This window comes from Danaus plexippus, chromosome 8 (assembly GCF_018135715.1).
Source record: "Danaus plexippus chromosome 8, MEX_DaPlex, whole genome shotgun sequence".
Lineage (NCBI taxonomy): Eukaryota > Metazoa > Arthropoda > Insecta > Lepidoptera > Nymphalidae > Danaus > Danaus plexippus.
In genome coordinates this window covers 7,975,785-8,003,570 of record NC_083542.1, presented here as the reverse complement: position 1 = coordinate 8,003,570, position 27,786 = coordinate 7,975,785, and the positions used below count along the sequence as shown (strand labels likewise).

General features: G+C 31.8%; 3 protein-coding genes across 4 annotated transcripts; 1 reads left to right on the top strand and 2 right to left on the bottom strand.

The window, feature by feature from the left end:
• Positions 1-126: 126 nt before the first annotated feature.
• Positions 127-6,447, bottom strand: LOC116772376 (eukaryotic translation initiation factor 3 subunit B). Its single transcript, XM_032664547.2, has 10 exons — positions 6,255-6,447; positions 5,735-6,050; positions 5,242-5,428; positions 4,035-4,261; positions 3,629-3,805; positions 2,298-2,877; positions 1,819-1,937; positions 1,489-1,642; positions 444-552; positions 127-308 (listed from the first exon to the last, which is right to left on the bottom strand). The coding sequence occupies exons 1-10, from the start codon at positions 6,379-6,381 to the stop codon at positions 214-216; spliced, it is 2,091 nt and encodes a 696-aa protein (XP_032520438.1). The 5' UTR covers positions 6,382-6,447; the 3' UTR covers positions 127-213.
• Positions 6,448-10,824: 4,377 nt separating this feature from the next.
• LOC116772771 (multiple inositol polyphosphate phosphatase 1-like) lies at positions 10,825-22,584 on the top strand. 2 transcript variants are annotated; one of them, XM_032665080.2, is made up of 10 exons: positions 10,825-10,970; positions 11,575-11,740; positions 16,211-16,356; positions 17,538-17,714; positions 18,501-18,620; positions 18,784-18,882; positions 19,120-19,248; positions 19,962-20,112; positions 20,615-20,813; positions 21,078-22,584. In XM_032665080.2, exons 2-10 carry the CDS (start codon positions 11,581-11,583, stop codon positions 21,316-21,318), a joined length of 1,422 nt encoding a protein of 473 aa, XP_032520971.1. In that variant the 5' UTR covers positions 10,825-10,970; positions 11,575-11,580; the 3' UTR covers positions 21,319-22,584. The 2 variants fall into 2 exon arrangements, with proteins under 2 accessions (XP_032520971.1, XP_032520969.1); XM_032665078.2 differs by having other exon boundaries at positions 10,953-11,106.
• A 317-nt stretch (positions 22,585-22,901) lies between these two features.
• Positions 22,902-27,598, bottom strand: LOC116775524 (DNA-directed RNA polymerase III subunit RPC5). The gene is made up of 8 exons (XM_032668407.2): positions 27,438-27,598; positions 27,142-27,360; positions 26,910-27,072; positions 26,311-26,426; positions 25,955-26,095; positions 25,504-25,672; positions 24,914-25,113; positions 22,902-23,860 (listed from the first exon to the last, which is right to left on the bottom strand). Exons 1-8 carry the CDS (start codon positions 27,465-27,467, stop codon positions 23,432-23,434), a joined length of 1,467 nt encoding a protein of 488 aa, XP_032524298.1. The 5' UTR covers positions 27,468-27,598; the 3' UTR covers positions 22,902-23,431.
• Between the last annotated feature and the right edge of the window lie 188 nt (positions 27,599-27,786).

The following is a 27,786-nucleotide window of genomic DNA, read 5'->3' as shown; positions in this document are numbered from 1 at the left end:
TTTAATACGATCTCTATAAACATTACCTATTGTATTTATAAACTGAAATCTTACACCGCACATATCGGAATGATGTTCTAGACTTTTGTGACTGTATATGGGGTTATATAAAAAAAAATTTAGTGCTGTCTGTGTGAGTTGTAATTCTTTATTGGTTCCGTACGTCGGAGGCCGGTGTGTGCCGACCCCCGAAAATTAATTCTCGTATGGCGACTACTCGACGACCGTCTGTTCCTCTTTAATAAAGAATTCTACAACCTCCTCGACCGAGTTAACCGCGTCCGTGTCGAGACCGTCTGTGTCGACATCTGGAAAGCAAATACATTTGGTATAATAATCAAAATACGCTTTAAGATCTGTTCTAGAGATTAACTGGAACAGACAGACAGACAGACAGAAATAGTTTTAGTAAAAAAGGTCTTCTATAATAGTAATATTCTCACAGTTTCTCAATTCGAGCCGACGCGGCTTCTGCTCAGCCCACTCCAATGTCTTCTGTTCACGATACTCGACGTGTTTTTTCATTTGCTCCGTCCGTTTAGCAACTAACTCCTAAACAATCAACAAAGTCACATTATACACTAGTATATAAAATTTTGTATATAAACAGAAATCTAAGATTGTACACTACTTATGGAGACAAAACCATTACTAGTGATGTGCGTATTTAGAAAAAAAAACGTCCAAAATTTCCATAAAAACCTAAAAAAAACTATAACAATTAGAGTGAAATATTCTAGGTTATTTATTTCAATAAAAGGACATGCCTGTTACAGAACTGGTGAAACTATAAATATACGATACATGACTTTAATGAGAAGCTTTTAATTTGAAATCAAAAAGATCACAACAATCTTATTTATAAGTATATACTGTAATCCACAAAGTTTACAATGAAATATCCGGCAAGGCATCTCCATAGACTATCTTTTAAATGAAACTAATATTTTTCGAATAAACTACGCGGATTTTTATTATTTTAAAAAACTTCTAAAAATCCGCGTAGTTTATCCGAAAAATATTAGTTTCATTTAAATGAATAAAACTCGCGATAGACTAAGATCTTTTATAATTTCTTTGAACGAAACTAAATTTTTTAAGAAAATATTCAGTATCTAACTATAAAGGACCTAAAATCTCTCAACTATTCCCTTAATTAGATACAATGATTCATTTCCTTTATTACTTCAATACAATTTCTATGTATGATTCAAATATTCCACTTAATTAGTACTCCTGCTGGACTATCGTTACAAGTGGCGCCATCTGTGCCGTACCGATTATAATTACAATATCCTTACAATAATTATTAAGTCTGATTACAATTTATTATGATATTGAAACATTGTAATTTAATAATGGCAACATTTAAGCATCAACTTGTATTTGAAAACTAATACTGGCTTCAGCCATTTTGAAGGACGTTACTGGCAGTAATGCTGAACATTGAAAAACAAATCTGAAAGTATATTTCGAAGACTTTGTTACCTTGCTAGCTTTGCTACTCCTCATACGGTCCTTGGATTCAAACTGAGAGTAATATTTCTTGAGGTTCTTTTTAATATCTTTCTGTTGTTTTTCAGACAGCAGCGTCGGGGGACGAGGTCTCCATAGGAACTGAGCGAAACCTTCCTTCATCACTCTGGAGATTTGAAAGGATTTATTGTATTATAGAATTAAATGACATACTAACTGATCAAACAAAGAAACACTACAATAAAGATATACTAATAATGGTCATACAATAAGTCAATGTTGATGTAATATTTGTATAAAAATTTAAATTATATATAATTGTAGTAACTCTACAATGCTCACCGTCTAAGAATCTTCCCTTGGAATGACCACAGATAGTATCCGCAGTCCATCTTGCATTTGAGTGACGATACTCCTGTGACCACATAACGGCCAGTTGGATCCCATTCTATGCCAGACATCTAAGAGCAGTATAAAAAGTTCTATAGCAATATATAAGAAATTATGAAGCAACAATTACTTATGTTATAAAGAAAAGTAAGTGAGAATGCGTGAATGTTTGTTGCTTAACCGATTTTGATAAAACTTTAGCGGCTATAATTTATCATCGTATTTAACAGACCACGACAGATTTATTCAGCTTTAAGTAGCCAACAGTTGGTTAATTATTATAACATTATTAATTTCTCTCATAAAGAGCATAAAACCAAACAAAACGCGACCAACGTCGCGTACAAAACTAGTTCATATTACAATCATTACATAAAATATGTAGTTTTATTAAATTCTTTACAATTAATATTATTTTAAAATTTTCATACCTGATAATGATCGGAGACATTCATGATTGTGAAGTCATTGGTGTCCAAAAATTCCAAAGCACCTCCTGTCAGGCCGAGGTTTGCGAGTACAATGAACTGGCCCATCGGAGACCAGAACAAGTGATTGAAGGGAGTCCTTTCGAACTTCTTCAGCAACGTAGGAGCCTGGCCGGTGTTGACTTGGTAGAAGCTTATACAGGTGTTCGCTGTATCGCCATGAATAATCGAGAACTTCACCCCTATGGGCTCCCACGCGAACGCCTGTATAGGTTCCTTGATTTCCACAGAGTCCACTGGTATTTCTTTCTCCCTCATGTGGAATATCTCAAAATTGTAATACATGCCGGAGTATTTGATCTCGTTCTTGTCTTTCTTGACCTTGGAGTAGCGATCCACTTTGACGCAGAGGTAGTCGCCGCTCTTCTGCCAGTGAATTTTGCAGTCGGCGACGGAAAACAGATTCTTTGAGCGTATCTCCGTACGATTGGGGAGTTCTAGCAGAGTGACTCTCGCCGGTACGTCTTTGTCCTCAGCGACCCAGTAAGCCAGGGTGTTATCCGATGGTGACCAGCAGAAGTCACTGCGGTATTTTATATAATTATTAGTAACAATTGATAGTTTGTCAATCATTTAATAATTTTATATACATTTAAATACAAATATCGATAAAAAAAAAATATTACTGATGTTTAATAAGCCGTGTACTGCTATTTTAAGGGAAAATATCAGCAAAATCTTCAGTATCTTGTTAATAAAATATACATTGGACTTCAATAACTTGTACTTAATTATAAAATAGTTAAATTCTCTAGCTCTATATTAACGAACATGTATCAGAAACGATAATGAAAAATGTTTTTCATATCAAAATATTAGATTTGACGCATTTTACACTTTACTGGCAACTTAAACTAACTTAAAACTGATAATTAATATTTCTCAGTAAGCAAATATAGAGAATATTTGAAGACCTATTTATATACACATATGTGTATGAATATAAGACGAAACCTCTCAGCATTCCATGGATTCACCGTGCTGGTGCCGGGTCCATAATGTTGAAAGGGAGAGGAGCTTCAACAGTGCCTGGGACTTGCAACCTGGAGGATTAAGGGGTCCCTATCTAACGCGCGTTAAAAGCTCACCTCCACCGTCCAAGCTCCTCTCTCTACCCAACCAAATTTGCAAAGAACCTACTGTAGCAGCCTTCGACCCATGATCCAAGAATGAACTGATGTTAATTCTGGACAAGCCCAAGTCTTCTAATAGGTTTTAGAGAGATTTAGCTGTAATACCTCTCGGTCCCGCTTATAATATTTCTAATGACTCACCGAATACCGGGTATCTTAATGGACTTCTTATCGAGAAGACCAAAGCTGGGCGTCTCATAAACAGAGAGCATATCCGGTCCCAATCTTGCAAAGAACTTATCATCCTTACTCCAACGGAATATCGGCCAGGTTACATACTCATCCGGAGGTGGGAAACTACGTTTTTCTTGACCTGTTCTGTTGAATTGTAATGGCATGGTTAATAAAAATTACATTATCTCTGATCATTTTATATTCTTTTATAATACATATCAGAGATTATTTTTTTATATTAATTAATCATTTGTTTATTTCCTATAAAAATGTGATGCAGAATTACACTGAAGAAATTCTTAATTACTAAATAAAAAAAAAATCCCCTGAATTTATAAGAAATTTCACAATAATAATAACTAGTTACATTCACCTTATGTCCCATATAATTAACTTCTTATCGTCACCCCTGTCGCCGCTCGGTGAGAAGGTAACAATATAGTTCTCACAGGGTGAAAATGAAATGAATCTCGCCTCGGGGTGATAGAACTTTTGGAATTGACTGAATTTAGGACCCGCCCATAGTGCAACACCGCGCCAGTGGAAAGTCGCCAAATATGTACCAAGAGGTGACCAAACAGCATAAGTTTCAGTCCAATTCTGGAAGAAAATTCATATATGTATATCTATATGTGTAACTCATAACTATAGGGTGTCATAACTAATATATTTTTCATAAATTAATATGTTTTTATGTTTATAATTTAACCATTAATAATTGATTAAGGCCAAAAACTAATTTGTTCTTTGACATGAGCTTATTACCGTTGTCATGATAATCCATAATACAGTCAAAACCGTTTATAACGACATCGTTTACAACGACCTATCGGTTATTACAACCAGATTGTATGGTCCCGTCCGAATCCCTAGTAAACTATTCAGTAAACAAACCGCTTATAACAACATCGGATACAGCGACATATCGCTTACAACGACGAATTTATATCGATGTTCATCGGCTATAACGACCAACCGCTTGAGTGAATATTGCGCCTATGAACGTGTGCGCCTTAGCACTGAGGAAGAAATTCTTGCAGAAGCTGAAAGTAACAACCGTAACACTGACGAAGAAAACGAAGACCAACAAGACTCTGAACAACATTTTCAGCCAACAACGATTTCTGAGGCTCTTAACGCTGTAACCATTTTGCAAAAATTTGTTGCCTTTAACGAACACTTTGATACCGGTGATACTCATTCCTTGAGGAGTATGAAACGTAAAATGCAAAAAATATTTGAAACTGGGCTAAAAAAAACAGACCAAAATGAGTGATTACTTTTGGACCTAATTATTTCGTAATAAATATTTTTGTTTATTTTTTGACTCTTTTACAAATTATAATTTTAACATACCATATTATAACCCATGCCTACCTATTCTAGATAGATAACTTTATAATATAACTACATATGTATACTTGTGTATACGACATTGCTTATACAACTATCGGATATAACGTCGGCAACTATACGGTCCCTTCAATGTCGTTATAAACGGTTTTGACTGTAGTAATAAATTTTATCAATCATTAATTATAACTTATAATATATTGAACAGGTTTTAATTAATTACTTACAGGTCTCTCCTGCAGTACGACGGGTTCAGGCAATGCGTTCTGCCATACTTGTAATGCTACACCAGTTCCAATACCCACAAGGAATTGGTCGTAAGCATCAGGGTCCATCAAATACCATTGTAGGTCTGACTGCACCTTGAAAGGCTGAGGGGAAGGAGGTTCCCATTCTTTGGGAATGTCAGCATACCTATATCACCAGGAAAAAAAAGTGTTATTTTCCAAATGTATTTACATTACTTAAGTGAAATAACATTGAATTATTTTTCATTATAATCTTGTGTAGTTTTTTTTTCATTATATGTAAGCATTGTAATTTTTTTCATATATACCTACTATGATTTTTACTGTTCATTTAACTGGACTTCACTGTACTGTTACACTTAATTTAATCATATTAAATGTAGTATATCCAACTTAATGTACACAAACTCGTTTATGTATTCAGAGCACATATTTGAATTAAGAAAACTACATAAAAAGCACTGCTACTTACTTTTTGAAGTCTGTAAATAGATTCACTAAAAATGTATGCTGCTTATCTAATTTACAATTATTTGTGGCCTGCACAGCTTCAGCGGCGTTCTGTGGATTACTGTACTCCAGGAAAATGTAACCTGTAGTTACTCCAGTCTCGGTGGTCGGGTAATACTCATTGACAATTTTGCCAAATTTGCTGAAGATCTTGTTTATAACGCTCTGGAGTTTCTCTAAACGCTCTGGCCCGACCTGCGGGCATCCGTCTACGATGATCACATTCTCGTAGCCGTCGGATTCCTTAGGCTTCTTCTCTAACAGGTCCGCTAACAACTCTGCAACGTCAAAGTGAGGTTATGAATCTTAAATAGTGCTTACGTCTTCATTGTGAACACATATAGAAATTATATTTTACTCCATGAACGATACCAAATTTCAGCAATGTCGTAATTTTATGTAATTGAAAACAGTAACAAAATGCACTAAATGTATAGGTGACGCATATGGCCGGGCCAACCTCTCGACACTAAAACACCTACCCTCGTCTGTAATGTCATCAACGAAACCTTCTGGATCGTCAAAATTAGGCTCCTCGTCAAAGTTTTGTTCTTCATTATCACTTTGTGGGTTTTGATTCACTTTCTCATCGCCTTTTTTCTTTGCCATTTTGACGTTATAACGTGTGATACAGGAAGACACGCCATTAGTGGACTAAGTTCATGGCATAGACTAGACAATACGCTTGACTTTCACTGTAATCATCGGATACTTGTACTCATAAAACTTGAGATGAATGTCATTTCCATTGTAATAATAATGACTATTCCCAAATTTAGAAAAATAACAAGACAACCAGAAAAAAAATGTTATTTAACTTTATATTACAATTTTGAAATAGGATTTTCCATAGACAACTGTTCAATCTGAGGTAAATTAACGACGAATTTAAATAGAATGTTCCCATTGAATAAAAAAGTATATTAAATTATCAAAATAATATACGAATAATAAAAAACAACAAAATCTAGTACCAAAACACCCGCCAAAAGTTTTTATGCATTTTTTTTTCATAACATGGCGACCCATGGTAAATCATCTCATTGATAAAAATGAATGACGCAAGTTCCTAATAATTTGCAGAAACATTTAATCCGGAAGTTTTATTTGTATTTATATGTGCTTAATAAACGTTTAACAAAGTCATCTAAATATAGACATTTTTAAGGATTTTTATTTAGTAATGGTATAAAAAATTCCGGTAAATTGATTGGTTGAGACATATTTTGAATAGAATTATAGCTCTTTACTTCATAACACTCCTTACACAGTGATCAAGGAATTAAACCAAGCAAAAATTTTGACTTGGTCTTTAGGAGTATTTTTATAATGCTACTTGTAAGAAGTGTGTATGTCTGAGATAGCTGCCTATATTTATCCGGTTTAAGTTGCTGAAGGAAGAACACGATCGGGAAAGCTAGATACTGAAATAAAACTAAGTAAGATAGTCGGAGACACTGCGCGTTATTTTATTACTTTTAAAACTACATACCCGCGATGTTTCTGTTACTTTGCAGCAACGATGATCACATCTGCAGGTATGTAGTTAAAATAATTAAAATAGCGTACCTAGTAAATCCGAAAACATTAGTTTTATTTCAATGAATACTCGCGAAAGTCTTAGAAGTTAGATCTCATTAAGCTAGATACTTTTCACAACCGAAAATTTTAACTATGCTAGCACTTTCTATCATGCCACTTGTTATCTAATAATCAAAGACTTTGTAGGCTATTTTTACTTTAATTTTAAACGAGATTTGGACGAAAGATTTCATAAGCATTAGGCTATGAATGATAGTTATTCAATTTTCATTAAGATTACAGTTGATATTAAAAGTATTTTTCGTTATGCACCGAATATTTATGAACAGAAATAAATTCTGAAACGCCTATTTTAAATCATTTACAAACACGCGTAAAATGTAAAAGTTTTTAATGTTTTAAAAATTTTGTGTGTTGATGTGGACATTTTTTGTACGTATATACATATATTACATTTAATATGAAAATATATTTTATTGTATTCATATTTCTCATTCAGTATTAGTTTGTTAAATAAATACGGTTCATAAAAAGTTTCAAATTATTTATTTAATAAATAAACATTTAAACAGCCCTTGCATGTCTTAAAACGTATTTTAAATAGATAATAAAATGAAAAGACACCTTTATAAAAAAAATATACATTTAAATTTAAGCCTAGTAAAATACTTTTTTCACGTTTAAACGAAAGTTTTATTTAATATGATAAAAAGTAATAAGAATATTAAGGAATTAAATGAAATACGCGTTACAGAAGTTGACAGTTACAACAAAACTACGTTTAAATTAAATTGATAAATTACACTTCAATCAGTGTGTATGAAGCCATAGCATGAATTAATAAAAAAAAATACATTGCTTCTCATAAAATAAGAGGAATGTATTTAAAAGTTAAAAGTTATATATTAACTAACAATACAAAATAACGTTATTAGTTTTAGATTTATTAAAAAAAAAACTTTTTATTATTAATTTCTACTCCTCTGAGGTACTTTCTAAATTAGATTATCACGCTCCTATCAACTACTTCCTTCACACTTGACTAAGGTAGATGACGTCGATCCCTATTTATCTTTCTTCTGTCAGGTTTAAGGTTCCTGGTTCTCCTTTTAATGTCTGGTTAATACACCCAAATTTGATACAAGTATAAACTTGTCGTGTCCTGGAAACCACATCGGAGATAAACAAAAGTATTCACGCCAGGCGCAAATCGGTCATCACAATCTATGCACGCCTGGAATTATAGACGTTTCACATACGAGTTGCCCACCGAAATTAATTACACTTGTACTTCGACCAATCAACGTTTTCATGTGATTGTTTTGTCTTTGTGAGTGTTTCCTTGTTTGTCTATCTATACCTAAATCAGAATTAGATAATATCATTATTAGTGACTTTCTTTTTTTTATAAAAATACTTGTATTTAAGAATTTTTTGATTAAGGCTCTACAAATGTGCATTTCTTTCAATAGACTATTTTTTTTAATTTGACATTGCAGCGAGTTTATTTAAAACTGTACACAATTTAAGTGCTGTATTAAAACACGACCAGCTTTATTATAAATCAATATAAATCTTCGTGTTGTATTCATTTCATAGCATGCTTCCCAACCGCCATCTTTCTTCTTGTTTCATTAGCTAGCCGAATAATCATTTCCACAAAAACTATGTCCTTAACATTGACCTTGAACATTTAATCATACTTAAGATCGCTCTATACAATTTCGCTCAAATTATAAGTAAAAAAAACTTACAAAAACAATACATTACGTACATCAGGAGCATAATAGAGCCGATAATAATCTTTAACAATTATACACGTACCTATACATGTTACATAACAGGCTAGGTTTTTTGTTATTCATTATATAAAAGGTGTTAACGTTTTGTGATCATCCTCATACATAACAATACGTAATATTTTTTTTTTGTATATAACAATACGTTGCATTGAGTGTTGCCAGGTCAATGCACATGAAAATTGAGGCCGCTTGCAGGTTTCAGCTTTAGGCTATATCGGATAGGTAATAGGCAATAAAAACGCTGTCATATTGCATATTGTATCGCTGCTATTATTAAAAATAGTTTATTTTTCTTTGTTAGAAACTAGAATTAATTGGATATTTGCTTGTTGCTAAAAGAAAAAGAAGTTTTTAAAATATACATATATCACAAACGTAGGTACTGAAACTAGATCTAAAATTATCTGATGATAGAATATTAAATAACAATAATTATTTAACTAGATTCATAGAAAATTAGCTTACAAATTTAATAGCTTAATTAACTCAGTAGTCTAGTCTAGTAGGCTTTACAACAAAAAACCACAGGAAACAAAATAAAAATAAGCGAAAACATCAAGATATTAAGGAGACGTAAAAATAAATATAGATTAAATTAATAGCCACTTAACGCAATAATCTACTTATTTTAATACCAACGTTATCGTTCGGAAATGCAAACAGCATTATCCAAAGAAACAATGAGCTTATACCGTCCCACTTTCTAAGAAAGATGCGAATGAGGTCGCTGTGTTAGAACATGCATTTCGTTCGAACAAACGTTTGCGAGCTTCTTATATTATGGCTCTTTTATTCACAATTACCTTTAATGTAAAATTTCAAATATAAATCTTTGTGTACTACCATTAGTAATACTATTAGTATTTTATGCAACGAGTTTATTGAAATAATCTGTTTTGTGCAGATATAAAATAATAGAAAATGTCTGATCGTACAACAACGGAAATTTTCCCACACAATTTCATTTAATGGCGTCTCAAAGAACAATCACGCGGAAAATAGATCGAGCAGTGGACGTCATATGATTACTAAAACAATAGAGTTTTGTTAATTTTAACTGCATCTTACTTAGTTATGAAACTAAAATAAAAGTGATCTTTAACATAAATAATTAAACATAAAACTATAACAACCTTTACATTTCACAAAAAAAGGTTGTATCATTCTAAGATTCTAGAGCAAAAACAATATATTTATCATCATTACGATAACATAATTATAAATGTAACTTAAGTTTTAACGAGCAACGGTTTAGGTTACGATAAAATTATACACCGGATATTCGGCTCAAGTTCTTAGTTATTAGGTCAGCTATGGTGTTAGTACCTTCGTTTAAAGATTACCTCATGGCTCATGAGATGCCTCATGATAATGATGTCATCGGCTATATATGATTAAAAAAAATAAAATAATATATGTTATTTTAAAAGTAAGTTATTAATAGTGACGGTTGTCAAATAATATTGATATACATACTACTTAGTAATAAAACCTCAACAATAAATTGTAAACAACGCTTATTGGCGTACGTATGTAAAATTATTGAAAGTATTCTATGTATTTCCGGATATTTGATAATTTATAACTTATTTATCTTGTGAATATATAATATATTAGGATTGAGAACATTTCTTTATCCATACTAGAGGAAAACGATGTCCACAATGATTATATTGAGTCCATTCATTGGGACCGTCGATTGGTTGTTTTTTTTTTTTTTGTGAACGTTTTGTAGTACAACCACATGCGTACAGCCACAAGCCGAAGCCTGTTTCAACCGGCCAGTTTGTTCTAGCGGATGACAGAGGTCGCATGTCTACCGGGAACTATTAAAAAAAAGTTTACACGGAAAAGGTATTTTACAGTGTACGAATTGCATTTTTGGTTTTAAGTGAAGTGTCTTGTGTATTTTTTTTTGTGTTTTTTATTGCGGCATATGTCTGATAGTGGTGTGACGCGTTGTTTATAAATAATGGCCGAGAAAAATCACGTTCGTGCTCATTTATTTACTGTAAATGCGTAAAGTCAGCAGCCTACTTTTAAGATTCATTAAAATTTTTGATTTTTATAATTTATACCATTGTGTTAATTAGAAAAAACTTGTAACAACTACTGAGCTTTATAGAAACTATATTATTATCTACATTTAAATTAATTCAGTCCACCACAAGTTATATAGCGTGCCTCTCGTTTGGAAAAACTTAATTTTCCTCTCTCAATTCATCCGGTGTAATAGCAATAAATATATACCTACAAGTCCGGTATAATAGTATTATTAAAATAGTTGAAATACCTTTGTTAGTAACGACTTAACAACAGTTACACCGTAAAACATATTTATATATCTAGTATCTAGAAATACATGAATCATTTGGAAGGTTCCAAATTTAAAATTTTTTTAAAAAATGTTACATAAAAAAATTGCTTTTCCGTCGTATGTAACTTGTAACAATTCCAGCTCAAAATGCGCCTCATCCTCGGCGTGTTGACGCTCACAAGCCTGGCCTATTGCCAGGAAACTTGCCAGACCGCTGATGAGGACCCCTATCTTCTTTTCGGCACCAAAACAGCTTACACCTTCGCTAACAAAGGCATTCCGGTCAACAGAGCTCATGATATACCCGGTAAGTATACTTAACGTCACCCAAAATCTACTTAGACATGTCAATTAAGCAGGAAGTGCGGTGAGAGAACTGGTAAACGAAATTAAAGCCTATTCTAGAGCTCTAATTTAGAAAAACACTATGGAATATTTATATTACTTTATTAGTATTATTTGAATTTAATCAATTTTTAATATTTGAAATAAAAATGAACACAAATGAATTTAATAACATATTTAGTCTGATTTATAAGAATACGAATAATTTTTACAGCAATTATGGTAAACGTAATTCGTCCCCAGAAAATTGTGTTTATAATACTTTTTGTCGAACAGCTTTTGAACTGAATTTTAAAAGTATGATAAGGAAAATGTTGGTTAGTTTTTATTTAGTTAATTACATAGTATTATTTGACTAGTTGCTTAGTTAAAGCGACAATTGTTTTGACCTTTTATAATTAAAAACTTACCAAAATACGAAACTGAAACTATAATATGTACTGCTAAGTGCTATTTCGTTATTTCAGTTCAAACAAAATTTTTCGTCTAGTCAAATAATATATACAAACTTCAAAAATAACATATACCGTTACGTGCTGTGAGCTAAAAAAATGTCTATTACTACAAAAGTATACCTTTAAACGCTTTCATATTGAATAACCAAAATTAGTACACATTTGTTATATTTAAATAACCGTTTTTTTACTTAATGCATGTGGATGTATATTCGGTACATGCCAATATTAAAATTTGTCTATCTGTGTGTTACGACAAATATTTGCAACGGTGTAAATGGTTCCGACGGGGCTGATTGGCAGATAGATGATACAATCAGGAGTAAGTTAAGATGGTTTTATTTTAGTAGTTTTGCATTTATAATAGAAAACTCTTCTTTACAAACAAAGTCGGCGTCTCAGCTAATATAGACAACGTCCCGCATCGCCGTATGTACCCGCTTCTCGTAATCTTTTATCAGTAGCGGTGCAAGACGGTTTTAATTACGTCGTTATATCAATTGCCAACAAAACTGGAACCCGTCCAACACGGACACATCGTAAATGGTTTCATGACACCAGGACACCATCAAAATATGTCTTACCTCATGTACACTGGTCCACGTAATCAGCGTTATATAAATACATTTATAGACTTCGTATGCTGCTTCATAGAAACAATGTTTAGCTTAAATAGCTTACATTGAAAGCTCATAATTTCCAAATTTAAGTATTATTTTTAACTCCTCAGAAGCCTTGGAGTGGAAGACTTTTTTTATGTTTTTTTTGAGGTCGTCTGTATACCTCTTGATATATATGTTGTCCGAAATGGCACACGTATTTTAAATTTTAAAAAATACTGTCAGTGAAATATCAAGATTTTTTTTGTGTTATATGGCTTCATTCGCACTGGAATCTTAGAATATTTTGCCAATGTCACCGTCTTTATTTGTTTGACCACAATATAAATCTAACAGTAGGTACTATGGAAATGACAGCTTCCTTAGGCGAAGTTTCCTCAGCCGGCTGTGGGTTGCCTTACTAATGTCTATTTCTAGTATAAATCTTTTATTGAAGTTCCTATCTCCGTGAGAAAAGTTGTATTTTTATATGGACATATTCATTCAATCCATCCGGTACTCACAAATATTCATGATGGAATACATATATATTTACTTAAATTAATATCATGAAATATAATGAAATCGCAAATGACATAAATGTCAATAAAACTGTTGTTTTTTGAAATATTTTAAGGTAGGTATTAAAATATTTTTATCACTTATAGAAAACAAACTAAATCAAAACACATGAAATTTAAAATGCTTACCCGTGTAAAGCATGACTTTCCGAGATACTTTCTAACTATCCTAACACAAACAACATTAAAAAACAAATGATTTGGTCATGGTGAATCTTTATACGTTCAAAAATGAGACGTGAATTAAGATAATAATAACGGATTTCTTTTGTCATTCTTATTAAAAAAATAAGGATGATAATTTTTTGGAACGCAGCTTTTAATAAATCACAATAAAAAATCAAATGTAATGTTTATTTTCTAGTAGTTTTAGATGTAATCTAAGTTATCGACTTATACAGCCAATGTGACTCTCAATTATGTATATCTAATATTTATGCGTTCAACTGAATACAATCAATGTACGTATTAACGACTATTATACAATTCTTGTTCGTATTATTAATCTGAAAATTTTAAATCACTATGTTTTTTTCACCAGGAGACATTAATTAAAATGTGACATAAGCTTTATTCTTTCATAAACAGAACATTTTCAAACTGACACATCCTGTTTCTGACATATTTTGGATGTGTTATTTATGTAATAGAAATTCTATCAAAATTTCTTTTGTATCACAACAATAGCTGACATGTTATGTAACATGGTATGTGCATTGTTTTACAACCTTGAACGCCCTATGCATATGAATGCTTGACAGTTATTTTATGGAAGTAAAAAATTTAAATAAAATGAACATATACGCCACATAAAATTCCATTAAATTGCTTTGAGATTTTCTAGAAACTACTTTGATGTATAGACGAATTCTTAATATTTTATAAAATAAATATGTTAAGATTGTTTACAATTACATATGTATACATACTATTTTTCGTGTAATATAAATAAAGATCGAAACTCATTTTCATCGTTATGGATGCAAAAATATAACCCAAACCTGTTCGGTATTTTATTAAAAAAAAAAGAAAATGCCACTAACTCCAATACTTCCTGCACTAAATAGAAATTTGTTGATAATGATATTGCGTGTTCTATAATTACGTCTTGCCACGGGTCAACCCATGAATCATTGAATTTAACCGTGAACTTTTCTGATTCACTTAAAAACAATCTTTGTTTCCTTTATTCTAGTACTTAACCTTGAAAACTACATAATACCTGCATTCATTATAGGGAACTACTCCCAAAATTCACATCGATTCCTATGCTAATCAATAATTATCACACCATAGCTAATTAAAGCAATATGAAGTGTATTGCTCTAGATTTTTTGGCTGCATAAGTTTAAACATATTGAAATTCGAAATAATAAAAAAAAACTATCATCAAAAGCGGTAATAGTATAATATTAAATGTAAATTTAAAAAATACAAAAAAATCCTTATAATTACTAGTTTAGACCCACGATTCCTCTAATAAGAATTCTGAAACCACGTTAAGGTACAGTTATTTTTTTTTGTTATTATGCTATGACTTCCTTCACGCTGGAACTGTGGAATATTTTACCAATGACAACGTTTTTATTTATTGAAACAGATAAATTAGAAGCAATTGCAAATACATAACATGGCGTCGAAACCTTTGGAATTATCACATCAATAGTCACGTTTTGCCTTTAACCGTCAACAATTGACGTTCCGTTATACGAACTCATGTTCGTGTCATAGACTTGACCCTAAACTTTTGGTACAGATTATGCTATTATTTACAGATTATATTTTCTTATAGTCCGCCATTTTGTGTCCCTAATCCCTTTTATCTGGCCTGAGCCATTGTTACTTTAGTGTCATGGCAAAGCTAGTCGTTATTGCTGAGTGACCTAGTTTCGTTTAGATGCACTTGAGTGGGTATAGGGACTTACATGGAGCAATAAATAACCACCATATTGTTTTATTATATAAAACCTGTAATAATCTTATTAGATAGATCCATTCAGAGACTTATTTATAAAAATTATAATAAATATTTTATAGCCGTAGTAAGGGCATGTAAATTTCTATCACGTTACAGTTTGTAGTAAATCTGAAAACCTTACTAAATAAAATAATATATTGCAATTGCCTTATTTTGGAAGGTTATGATTAATAATATCTCAGATATATATATTATTATTATTTGAATTTTCTAATAGTGTTCAATAGTATAATAGTGTCTGTTAAAATCCACAGCCTGTTAAGGTGGAAGTTAATTTCATTAAGGCCATTTAATGACTAACATTGGCTCACATTTTAAATAGAAGAATGATGTCAATTTAACGAGACGATAGTACACCGTACACCTGATTGATGATATCGTTTCACGAAACTTGGGAGTGATTGCATTAATTTATAAGTTATAACGGCCGGCTTTTTATGATTATGGTTGACTTCTATACTATATTAAAACCTCCTTTGTCATTTTATTAACAAAAAAAAACCATTAATATAATATTATGTTAAATTAATGTTACTAAAATATTTAGTTACTTATATGGGAATCGCATAGTCTCTGGAATGATTATTTCATATGTGGTAAGAGTTAGGCAGTACCTAGGGCATAACCCCTTGGTATTTATGTTATTTCTCAATATATTTAGACAATGTATTTTCTAATTATTAAATCTTAAGAAGGGTCAATTATCACTCTTGTTAAATAGGATATGTGTATATCTTTCTTCCAAAGATCGTCTCTATTCCCTGGGAGGCGCACATTGAAGAACACTACCCTATTCCATTTAAAATACTACTGTTTTAGGTTGTCAACCAATCGCAATTTGGTTGCTGAACCGCCACGGCTCCCACAATCCCGAGGCAGACGAAATACCAGATCTCCAGAAGTTAACAGATCTTAAAAATAATATCATCGCGAACTACAAGAATGGCAACTTTAGGAACACTAATGTAAGTACAGGTTTGTTCTCCAAAGAAATTGTCAACAGCTTCAATAATTTTTTTAACAAAACGTTTTAAAAGTATTTTTCATGTCTCGTGTTTTATTCGTTAGTCAGAACTTAGGAGAATTTTAAAACAAACAAAATTAAAAAAAATCTAATAACTTACGCAATCTTTTGGATCACTCAGCTTAGATATCCCAAAACTAGACTAAATATCAAATTGAAGTTTTTAATATCCTATAAGCTCTGATTTAATACAATGACTTTTAAATTCATGTATTCAATCGATTGATATTTAAATTAATTCGATTCTTATCTGTGAAGGAAAACATATAAACCTAGAAAGGAAATCTAAGATATATAAAACTATTACCTGTATTGGAAAAGCGTATGATCTGGGCTTTGCTCTGATGGAATCTAATCCATCCAAATATATTAGTAATTCTAATTTATTTATACTTGTCCATGATGTAAGTATTTCGTTTGGGATTAATATCGAAATCAAATACCACAGCGAGTTTTTTCCATATCTGAACCCTTAACATGTCGTAGCAATCTTTCAAACATTCGAAGCCACACTACAAATTCTTTGCAAAACCGGTTCTTTATTGCGTATTTTATAAAATCTTACGTACTTACATTGAATAGTAAATGCTACGTTTATCATAACATACCAGATTTATTTCATCCTCAAAGAACTACCTTAGGATCTTTTGTTTTCTTTTTAAGCGACCATGAACACTTTTTTTGGAATTCTATACGCTAAAACAATTTTTTCCATTTAGTATGTCAGTCACATTTTATGATTAAATTATGTGGCGTAATATTGTGGCGGTATGAGGCTCGCATCTGATAATGTGAAAAACCTCATTAAAATCACATTTCGCACCATCAACGACATGAGATTTTTTTTGTAGAATATTAGCAAGGCATGCGAGGATTTATGTGATCTCAGGAAAGCCATCAATCATATAGAGCCTTCGTTTGAAAATATACATTAGAACTGGCATAGTGTTTGTTATTTGTGAACTGAATTTTTTTCTTTGTATTTTAGAAAAAATATGCAAATGGAATTAGATCTGCAAATTTTTCACTTGATAATACTTTCTGTTGGCAAAGACTGTTTATTGTCGATGGCACCGCATAGTTAGTTAAAATAAAATGTAGTACATATATTAATTTTCCTAGATCCGTATGTGCACATCGGACGTCAATCTCCTAGAGCGATGGGAATGGAATTCTCGTCAGAACGTGACATTCGCTGGAGAACTTACCAGCGACGGATATATATCCACTCAGGAGCTGGCACAAGCTTGGAAACAACGGTTCCCTGGACTACTGACAGATAATAGACACGATTATTTGGTGAGTGGTTTCGCTCTTATCTCTAATTCTAATCACAAAAGCCAACTAACGTGAGGTGAGGTTTCACGTATCTTCTCCCTACAAATGATTAAACTTTCAAAACAGCGGCAGGAGAAGCGCATTTTTCACAAGACCAGAGCGACATCTGATTGTAATTTTAGAGATCTGTTTAAATTGGTCAGATATTGCTTAACAAAAGCTGAAAAAGCTAATTAATAGTTTGACTTTCGCTTGCTCATATCTTTTGCGGCTCAACTAAGTATGATAAAATATTAATAAATTTAATATAATCTGTGTACTAAGTTGGTAACTTTTACCTCGATGAAGTCTTTGGCATTTCTGGTGAGTGGTGAGACTATTTGCTTGTTCCTGGTATAAAAACGGTAATGATATAAAATGACATCTGTCGGCTAAACTATACGTGACATTGGATGCGGTTTTTTGTCTATGGTCATCTCTAGACAATAAACCAGATTTTCTAGATATTCATACATTTTTATATATTTCTCTAATATTACCTTTGGAAGGGCTAGATTTATTTCAAAGATACCTTAATTGGATGTTATAGCAGTTTATATTACGAAGATGTTATTTTTACCCAGAAATATTAAATCACAGTAACTAGTATGAAAAATATGCGAAACCCGAATTATCTTAACTTAAAATTGTGAAAACTTAGTTTGAATATAGTGTAACAACCTTTCGATCATTAAAATAGTTAGACCCATTACGACTTTATACCAATAGACACGAAATATTTTGACGTCATTATTTTCGCACTTTCAGTTCAAATTTGTGAACGACCAGCGGTCGGAAACAACGTTCCGCGCTTTCACCGAAGGTCTGTTCAGGTCTCAGGCAGACAATTACGATATACCGAAGGAAAGCGATGAGAAGTTACTGAGGGTAAGAAAATACATTATTTGTTTACGAATTGTATAAAGACAATATGTAATTTGAATTTTGAATGTCCTTTGAAACATACTCTTCATTTTGTGTTTTAAAAAATTGGGTTTGTGTGTGTGTGTGTTTTTTTTAATTCACGTATCGAATGCATAACATTTTACAGCCTTATAAATTCTGCCCATCATGGACCAAACAAGTCGAAGAGAATAACGACACTTTGTCACAGTTACGGACGTTCGAGTCAAAACAAGAATTTAAAGAGGTGAGGGTTGTTTAGATTTAATACAAATTCTTATTAATGTCATATAAATATCACCAAGAAAAACGTATAAAAAAATAACGTGATCTAATAAAAAAAAAAATCATTTATATAAAAAGGTTGAATAACTTCAGCAAACAAAGTAATTTATTTTAAACTAATAACCCCTTTTATTTTTCTTAATCTAAAGTAAGGAATACACATAGGTAGTTTTTCTTCACAAAATTCCTATATTCACAGATGATAACCAACATATCCCTTCGAATGGGCTTCAACTATGACGTCCAGCGTGAGGTAGTCCAGCGAGCGTACGACATGTGCCGATATAACAAGGCCTGGAATGTGGCACAAATATCTCCCTGGTGTGCTGTCAGTATAAAATTTTAATAAACCTTACAATTATAAAGGCTATAAAACTATACAAGGATTATTTTATGAAAATTCATACATCAAAATTTGTTTGATAATCGCTACCAGTTTAAGGACCTTAAACTTAAAAATTATCATACGTAATAATTATGAAAAAACTAGTAGTAGTAGGCATTTAACTATGATTTTAGATTATGTAACTTGAAATTAAAAATATAAATGAATTTAAAGAGACCAATAGTCTTGTAACGTGAAGATCGCATCGTTAAATTAAGCGTTACAGTTATCAGGTTTTAATATGTGATAGTATTTTGTGAGAGTATTTATATTGAAAACTGTCTGCACTCAGCTTATTTTAAGTTTGCATCTTCACACTAAATACTGAGAGTCAATAGTTGTCCCGTCATAAAACTTCGCACATTATAGTATGGCGTAGGTCCTCGAAGGAAAAACGGGAAACGCTTCGTATTATAACGATGCTAACTTGGAATAAGTATAAAATACCTTGAAATCTCAAGTATGGAACTCAATTCTGATTAAAGGTCTGGTCTCACAGCTATTTCCCAATTAAACTACTGCTAGGTACTTATTAATATAATATATCTGATTATCATATCCTCTGAAACAAGTTGTTTATTAACAAATATCAGAAGTAGAGTATATTATTTCTATCAAAGGAAAATGTATTTGTCAATGTTAATTAAACATTACAGGTTTTTTCCAAAGACGATCTGAAGCGTCTAGAGTACGCAGAAGACTTGGAGACTTATTACAAATACGGCTACGGTTCATACATGAATCAACAGATAGGATGTACCGGCGTCAAGGATATGATGGACTTCTTTAAAATACACGTTGAACATGGTACGGATGAGTAAACTATACACTTTAAAAAACCAATGATAAAGAAATGTTCAATAATTTTAATATACATTGGTAAAACATGTTTTGAAAGGTAATTGAAAAACGAAGACTTAATCTAAATAAATTTTGTATGCACCTGAAAATTTTTAGCTCGTTATTAGACGCAACCTATTGATCATTTATTCCATTACAATGAAGCTAAATATTGTTTTATTACCATGGCTATGCTTTTAAAACGTTAGCCTTAATTATTAATATTTAATGAATTGTTCACAAATTTAATTTGTTTCGATATGTTTTTTGCAAACCAAGAAATCTTTACCTTGCAGCGATGACTGATACCTGAATGGATGAAATTAATTTAAATTTTATATATAATATTTATTATTCAACATAATTACATCATGTCTATAACACACCATAATATGAACAATTGTAATATCTTATATAGAACACACAGTTATTTTCGTTATTTAAAACAACTTATAACACGATATTTCAGAAACTCCACAACAGCCGCGCGCGACCGTTCACTTCACTGAGGCGGCCATGTTGTTTCTGTCGTTGACGTCTTTTGGCGCGAGACGTGACGCCGCGCCGCTCACGGGCGACAACTATCACACGCCGACAGCCACCGCTCGCCACTGGACATCCTCTAGCATTTCACCGTACAATGCGAATCTTGCTGCTATACTGTACAAGTATGTTAATAAATGTGCATTTACCGCTATAGCTGTCGTTCTGACTATGGGATATAGAATTTTTATGCTTTTTTTTTTTTGAGAAAAGAAATTATGTCAGCTTTGGTTCTTTCAAAGTTATTTCACTTAACTACAAATATACAACTGCTTCAAAAACTAGTAAAATAATGTCTTCTATATAAAATGACGTTTAGTCATAATTTTTAAAATATTTGTATGAGTATTTTATAGATTATAATTAATATCAATCAACAAAAATTTCAGATGCACACCAAATAGCAATTTCCAAATTAACGACAAATATCAGGTGCTATTCTTGGAGAACGAGAGACCTTTATACCTCGAGGGATGTCGAGTTGGTCTGTGCGAATGGAACCTTGTCAAGAATCGCTTCGGTTTGATCGCTGACAATTGCAATTTAAATTTCTGCAACTCAGCCACTAAAGCCAACAGCATCGGCTTAAGTTTAGCTGTATTTGTGTTCATAACCAAATATATATTCTAGGATTTTATCGAACATTTGCTATTCTTCAATAATTAAAATTTTACTAATTAAAAGACAAGTTTGATGATGTTAGTGATACTACTAGCAACACTGAAATATGCATGTCTATGAGTCTGGCAAATATAGGACTCTGAATGTGATTCAAGTCCTTACAAAATATCTTAATTATCTTCGTAGTAGTATAGCTTAGGTATGTCCTTCGGTTACTTATGACTAGTAAGCGACTATTTTAGCGGTTTTTTGTATATTATTGTTTAACCTTTTTTCAGATCATGATTTAAATTAATCATGACAATACATAAATTATTTTTAAACCTTCCCCAATGACATTCTAAATATGTATACATATATGTATTATGAAATTTAATTCCCAATTATTGTTATTCTTTCTAACTTTGATTCAGCGTCGGTTTTATAATGAAATTGTAATAGCAAACCGCTTTTTTGGCAATCAATTCTATTTTTCTTTGGAAATTTTATTAATTCAAAATTTATGTACCTGTGGAACAAATAGGATAGCCACGTAATAAAACAAGATCGCCTCTGTGTGTAGCTTAAGAATTTTGTTATTTTCTATACTATATAATATGTTTGTGTTGTTTTAAAATAATTAATTATATCACGACAAGTTAATCAGTCATTATAAAAATATATTTGATTTATAATGACTCGTGTCGTCTATCTGACGAGGAAAATATACCATAATATTTAAGAGTCACTTTTTTGTTCTTCATTTGAGATGTCTAAAGACAAGTCAACGTCTAATTAAGACAAAAAAAATATTCTGATGTACAATAAGCTATAATAGGCTTCGCATTTTTCGTTTTAATCAAATATTTTAAAAAATATAAATGTTCACTTTACTGTTAAGTAGTGTTGCGCAACTATAACGCACTTTATTATAAATAAAAGCTTTACTCCTATATATAAAAATATCAAAATATAAATATATTTTTTTAAATATATCTGATAAAATTTTTAGTTCAATGGTATGTTACATATTAAGTTTTAATATTTTTTTTATTCATATTGTTACGTTTCTTAACTGTTCTTTTTGTTCTTTTGTTATTTATATATCTTTATTTTATAATGGCAACACAGTCATACACTATATTCTATAATGCTATATTAATTGTAGGTTATTAATTATTATTAAACAGCTGTCTCTGTAAATCGGCTTTTAAACATAAGCACATATATAATTTCATTGTTGTTGTTGTTGTGCACCGTTTCGTGTAATAATTTTAATAAATGTGTTACAAACTACCCATTTCTCTTTCTTGAACCTATATGTCCAACGACCGGAACGCGTACGTCTAACTAAAAATTGCTAAAAATTTTTGGCTGCCCACATTAACTTTTAATTGGTCAGAGTAATTTTATAAGGAATGCTTGTAGTAACCAACAGTCAGCCGTAAGCATATGCGTTTTTGAACGGATTAACATTACAATAACGTAAAATACATCACTATAGGCCCCAGTATAAATTCAGAAACATTTTGAATATCAGTTTAAATAAAAGTTAATTTTATTGATAATTTTTTATAAATTCTTTCCGGAAAAAAATTAAATAACGCACTGTATAATGTTTGAGAGCAGATGCTGTTTATTTGATTACAAAAATAACAACGATATACAGATTCAAATCCAAAAAACAATTTAACACGGACTTCATTATTTACACTTATAATAACATTGTATTGGGCTTGACGGCATTCTCATGTAAAGCACTTGGCTATCAAAATGGCTTATCTGTTAAATATTATTGAATATATTTATCTGTCATGATAATATCAATGTACATACTATAAAATACAAACATCACTATCTTAGCCAGTTGACTTATGATGTATGCACTGATCGACTTAACTTTCAAGTTGCTCGTTAGTAATATATAAAGATAACTCTTCATATTATAGAGTAAGCATGTGATATTTAAATTTATTTATCTATGGCAGTGTTGGAGAGAGGAAATTAATATGTCAAAATGAATATTTTATGTTGTAAGGTCTAAACAAATTGTTTTAGCAAGTTCTAGAAGATGGCTCGTAAGCAATAAACACTGTGATGCCTTTACTATGTGTGAAATTTGATAACCTAGTATTAACAACAGTCACGTTGCGTCCTGGGCACTACTTGAACTCATATTTCTAGTCCTTTTAGAACCTGAGGCCATTTTGATCTTCCTTTTCCTATCATCATCCTCACTAACACTGTAATTTCTCGGTCTAGGGCTCAGCATTGAATCCGAACTTATTGAATCCCTTTGGGACTTTTTTCTTTGCCGCTTTGGAAGGTTTTCACCTATCAGCATCTCGTTGAACTGCCGCTGGCAGGCCTCCCAATAGAGGTTCTGCCTCTGAATCACCTCCGGATACTTGGCTTCGAATGCTGAATCCGGTGGCAAGAGAAGTTCCCATCCAGTCTGCGGATTCAACTTAGCGACGGAGCGAAGTATTTCCAATACTTCCTGAGCCGGTAGACGTACAGCCGCCGCTATTTTCCGACGATCCACGTACGAGTGCTGCGTGAATAAGTAGAGCTGAAACAAAAATATAGGAACAGGTTTTCATATTGAGATTACTATCTATATAGAGAGTTTAATATGTTTTGATATTGAGCTTGTTGACTTAATACATCAAACAAACTTTTACATACAGAGTAATAATAGTGAAATACGACGCCATACAAATTATCAGGTGTCTTAAAACCAATCACTGCTGAAATAACTAGCATTCAAGTTACAGCCTTTGTACATGCGATGCTCCTCTTTAGACAACTGAAGAGAGAATGTCTCCAAGTATCAAATAAATTTATCCATCTCAATTCATTTGTTATCTTCCGATAAAAAAAAATATTGTCATATATACACGATATTCTACTATTTTCTTACCAAGAAAAGGGTTCAGAAGAACCAATTAGTACAGGAAAAGTTAAGAAAACGGACCTCGACATCAAAACACGGTAAATGTTAGAGAAAGCTGTAATATGACGTTAATGTTTACACAAATAAGTAAATATTAGACATCACACACACACGCACACACACACACGCACACACACACACACACACACATACTGATGCCACAAGTATTAATAACTATACTCCAACCCTAACAGGTCAACAGGATCATACCCCAGCTGCAATAGAAAATCTATTACAAACCGGCTCAACATAATAATATTAGATCCCATTGGCAATGGTTTATTACAATAACATTCTTTACAAATGTCATAACGTTATCACATACCACGAGAGGTCTAAAATACACCCCTACAATAAACGGCTATAATGTAGGAACTCAATTACATTAAGGTTTGGCATTAGACGCTACTCGAACGAGACCCTATATATTTTAAGGTAGGGTTATATCCGTGAGACGTATGCGGTAGGGCTGACGAGAATTGATATTCCACGTCAAAACGGATCAAATTTAATAAAAATATGTATTTCCTTTTAATATGGCACGATTTTAAACCTCGGTACTGGTCGCTCATAATTCTGAAACGTATTTCTCAATGTATACAGCATTGTAACGCTGATTAAATCTTAGGAGACACTGATACAAGAGTAACACAACAGAAACCAACTAACCACGTGATCCCTGGCCGCGCACATCAGTCTAGGCGGCGCGGGGGCTGGTCGAGTGTACATCTGCTGCGAGCGCGCGGTCCAGAGGCCGCGGACACAGCACGCGACGCCGCCCAAAGCCGCGAGGAGGGCGCTCTCACTCACAAAACTACCCTCATCGTTGCGGACCAGGGAACGGAGCTCGTTGAACGTCATCAGTTTAGCTGGAAACACATCACGAGAACACTATTAACATAATTATACTCAATTATGTGAAGTCTGTTAAAGAAATAAATATGGTAACTATGACAGCGCCATCTGTTATCTGTATCGGAGCATTATAATCAAATACAACTATCTGTCATCGTGTTCACGTATAAGATACTGATTATGTAGAAAAATGTAACTTATATGTTAATCTTAAATTAAAGCTGACTTAAATAATTTTCAATAATTGTTAAAAAAATAAATATTTAAATAATAATAATAAAAAAATTAAATTGATTTAATTTTTAAAATATGATTAATTTCATATTGGATTTACATGTTATAAGTACTTTTTATATAATTAGATAAAAGCATTGATTAAAAAATTATAGGATTGAAATCATTACCATTTAACAAAATTTCCTTAATCTGATCCTGTAAGGAGGTCTTCTTAACTGGTGGCATCTCAGCTTCGTCAGTGAGCGAAGGCACCAAGGTGTTTATATACTCAGTCGCACCCAAAGTTAGAGCTGAACCGTCTGATGTTGTTGAGCTGAATAACTTTAGACGCTCCAACTATAAATAGATAATATATATATTCTGCAATATATTAAATATAAAAGCCACAGATATTAGTTCACTAATACTCACACAACATAACATATTCCAGCAGAAAATTGACATATATGGTATAGTAACTAGGCTTAAATGATAATGTTTATCTAGTATGAACAGTACAAAAAGTAATCAATACTTTATATATCATAAAAGTAATAATAACATATTCGTACTAATATAACATATAGCTATATATATATATATATATATATATATATTGTCTACAGCACATTTACTCACATCAGCATGATCATCATCCAATTTTCTCCAGAATGCATCATACCAAGGTTCATTGGCTATCTTCTGTGAGATGGATTCATATGATTTTTCCCTCGCTTTCTTCGCCACATCCGTTTCCGCTCTTGAGAACTTTACAGTCACCTTTTGCGATAAAATGAAATGTTAAAGAAAATTTATAACTGTTTTCTCCTTAATAATTTTTGAATTATATATATATATCATGCCATTTTGCTTTCAGTCCTGCTGGGGTCAATGAACTTTACAGTCTATAGTTTCTTATATAAGCTCGGAATTGTGTTAATAACATTATTATATGAAAACATATATAAAATTTATATTATCTTAAAGCCCGCTACCTGTTGGGGTTCCGATTCTTTTTCCTCGTCATCGGAATTCTCGGCTTTGCTCTTGTCGATCTTCCTTTTGTCTTGTTTATCAAAATATGAATATGACGGTCTCAGCTGACAAATACCTGGCATTGATATTATATTAGATAGACATTTTATTTACTGTTGGAAAATATTAAAGTAATGAGATCTAAGATTTTCGCGAGTTTTATTCATTTAAATGAAACTAATATTTTTCGGGAATACTATGCCTGCTTTATTTTTGTACTTTGTACTGTGATTACTTTTCAGCAACCGTGATCACGGGCAGACAAGATATGAGTGGCACAATAAGTACATCATTACCTCTAATAATGTATTGTAGTCTATTCCTACAACCTACAATTAGGTTATAGTTATAAAAGACCACAGTTTAAGTAATGTTGTATGTATACCAAATCACAAATAAAGCTCCGACAAATAAATAATTTTGGCTGAAAATTTTTAAATATTGTAGACAAATTGGTGTCAATTTTTTTAGATTTTTTTCATTGCATTAATTTTTATAACAACCCATAATTCACTACGTTTATTTAACGAAATAATTGTAATGTATAATTTAATCTAACCTTTTATAGGTGTACAATGTAATTCCTTATCCTGTAGAATAGCTACAGCGTAATGCTTGGTTTCTAAACATGGTGAGCTGCTTTCATACACAATCTTGTCCATTATACCATTTCTAAAATACTGAGATCTCTCTTTTTCCTTATCTTTAATATATTTTGATTCCTGCAGTAGTAGTTTAGATTTTAATATATGTAAAAAAATAAGATTTATAATTTAATTTTTCAAGCATACCTGTGGTCCATCAGTATTCAAAGCTATCTGTTCTCCTTTAGAGGGACAATATTTTTCACTATACGTATCCAGACCGATTTCCATTCGCACAAGTTGATTTTTTGGTTTTATAGAGGCATTGATAACTTTGATATCTTTCCAATCCCTATTCGCCGGTCTAACCGGGTATTGATAAATATATAAATGCTCTGAAAGCGCTTGTGAAAGATAGACCGGGATCTGGTAAAAAATATTATTTTAAGCAAATAAACATAACCTGAATACTAAAAACATGTTACGTCAAACAATAACATTACCTCTTGGACAACTGGATCCTCTTCGTCCATATTGTACTAGTTAAATATATTATGTTTAATAAATAACTAATCCATTACTTCAATATGCTTAGATATATAATTTAATATAAATTAACAATTCACGCCAAGTTTTGACTATTGACAATGAGTTTGACTGTTGACATAGGTTAAGATTGACATTTTAATCATGGTGATAATACAAGTACAACACAAATAAAATTAAAGATTTTTTTATAAAATATTGTTCAATTATTTAAAAGACAAAATTTAAAACAAAGTATCAACAAAATGACATAAATTGAATACTTTTAAAAAATAAAATAATTGAGTATTTTTTTAAACATCATAT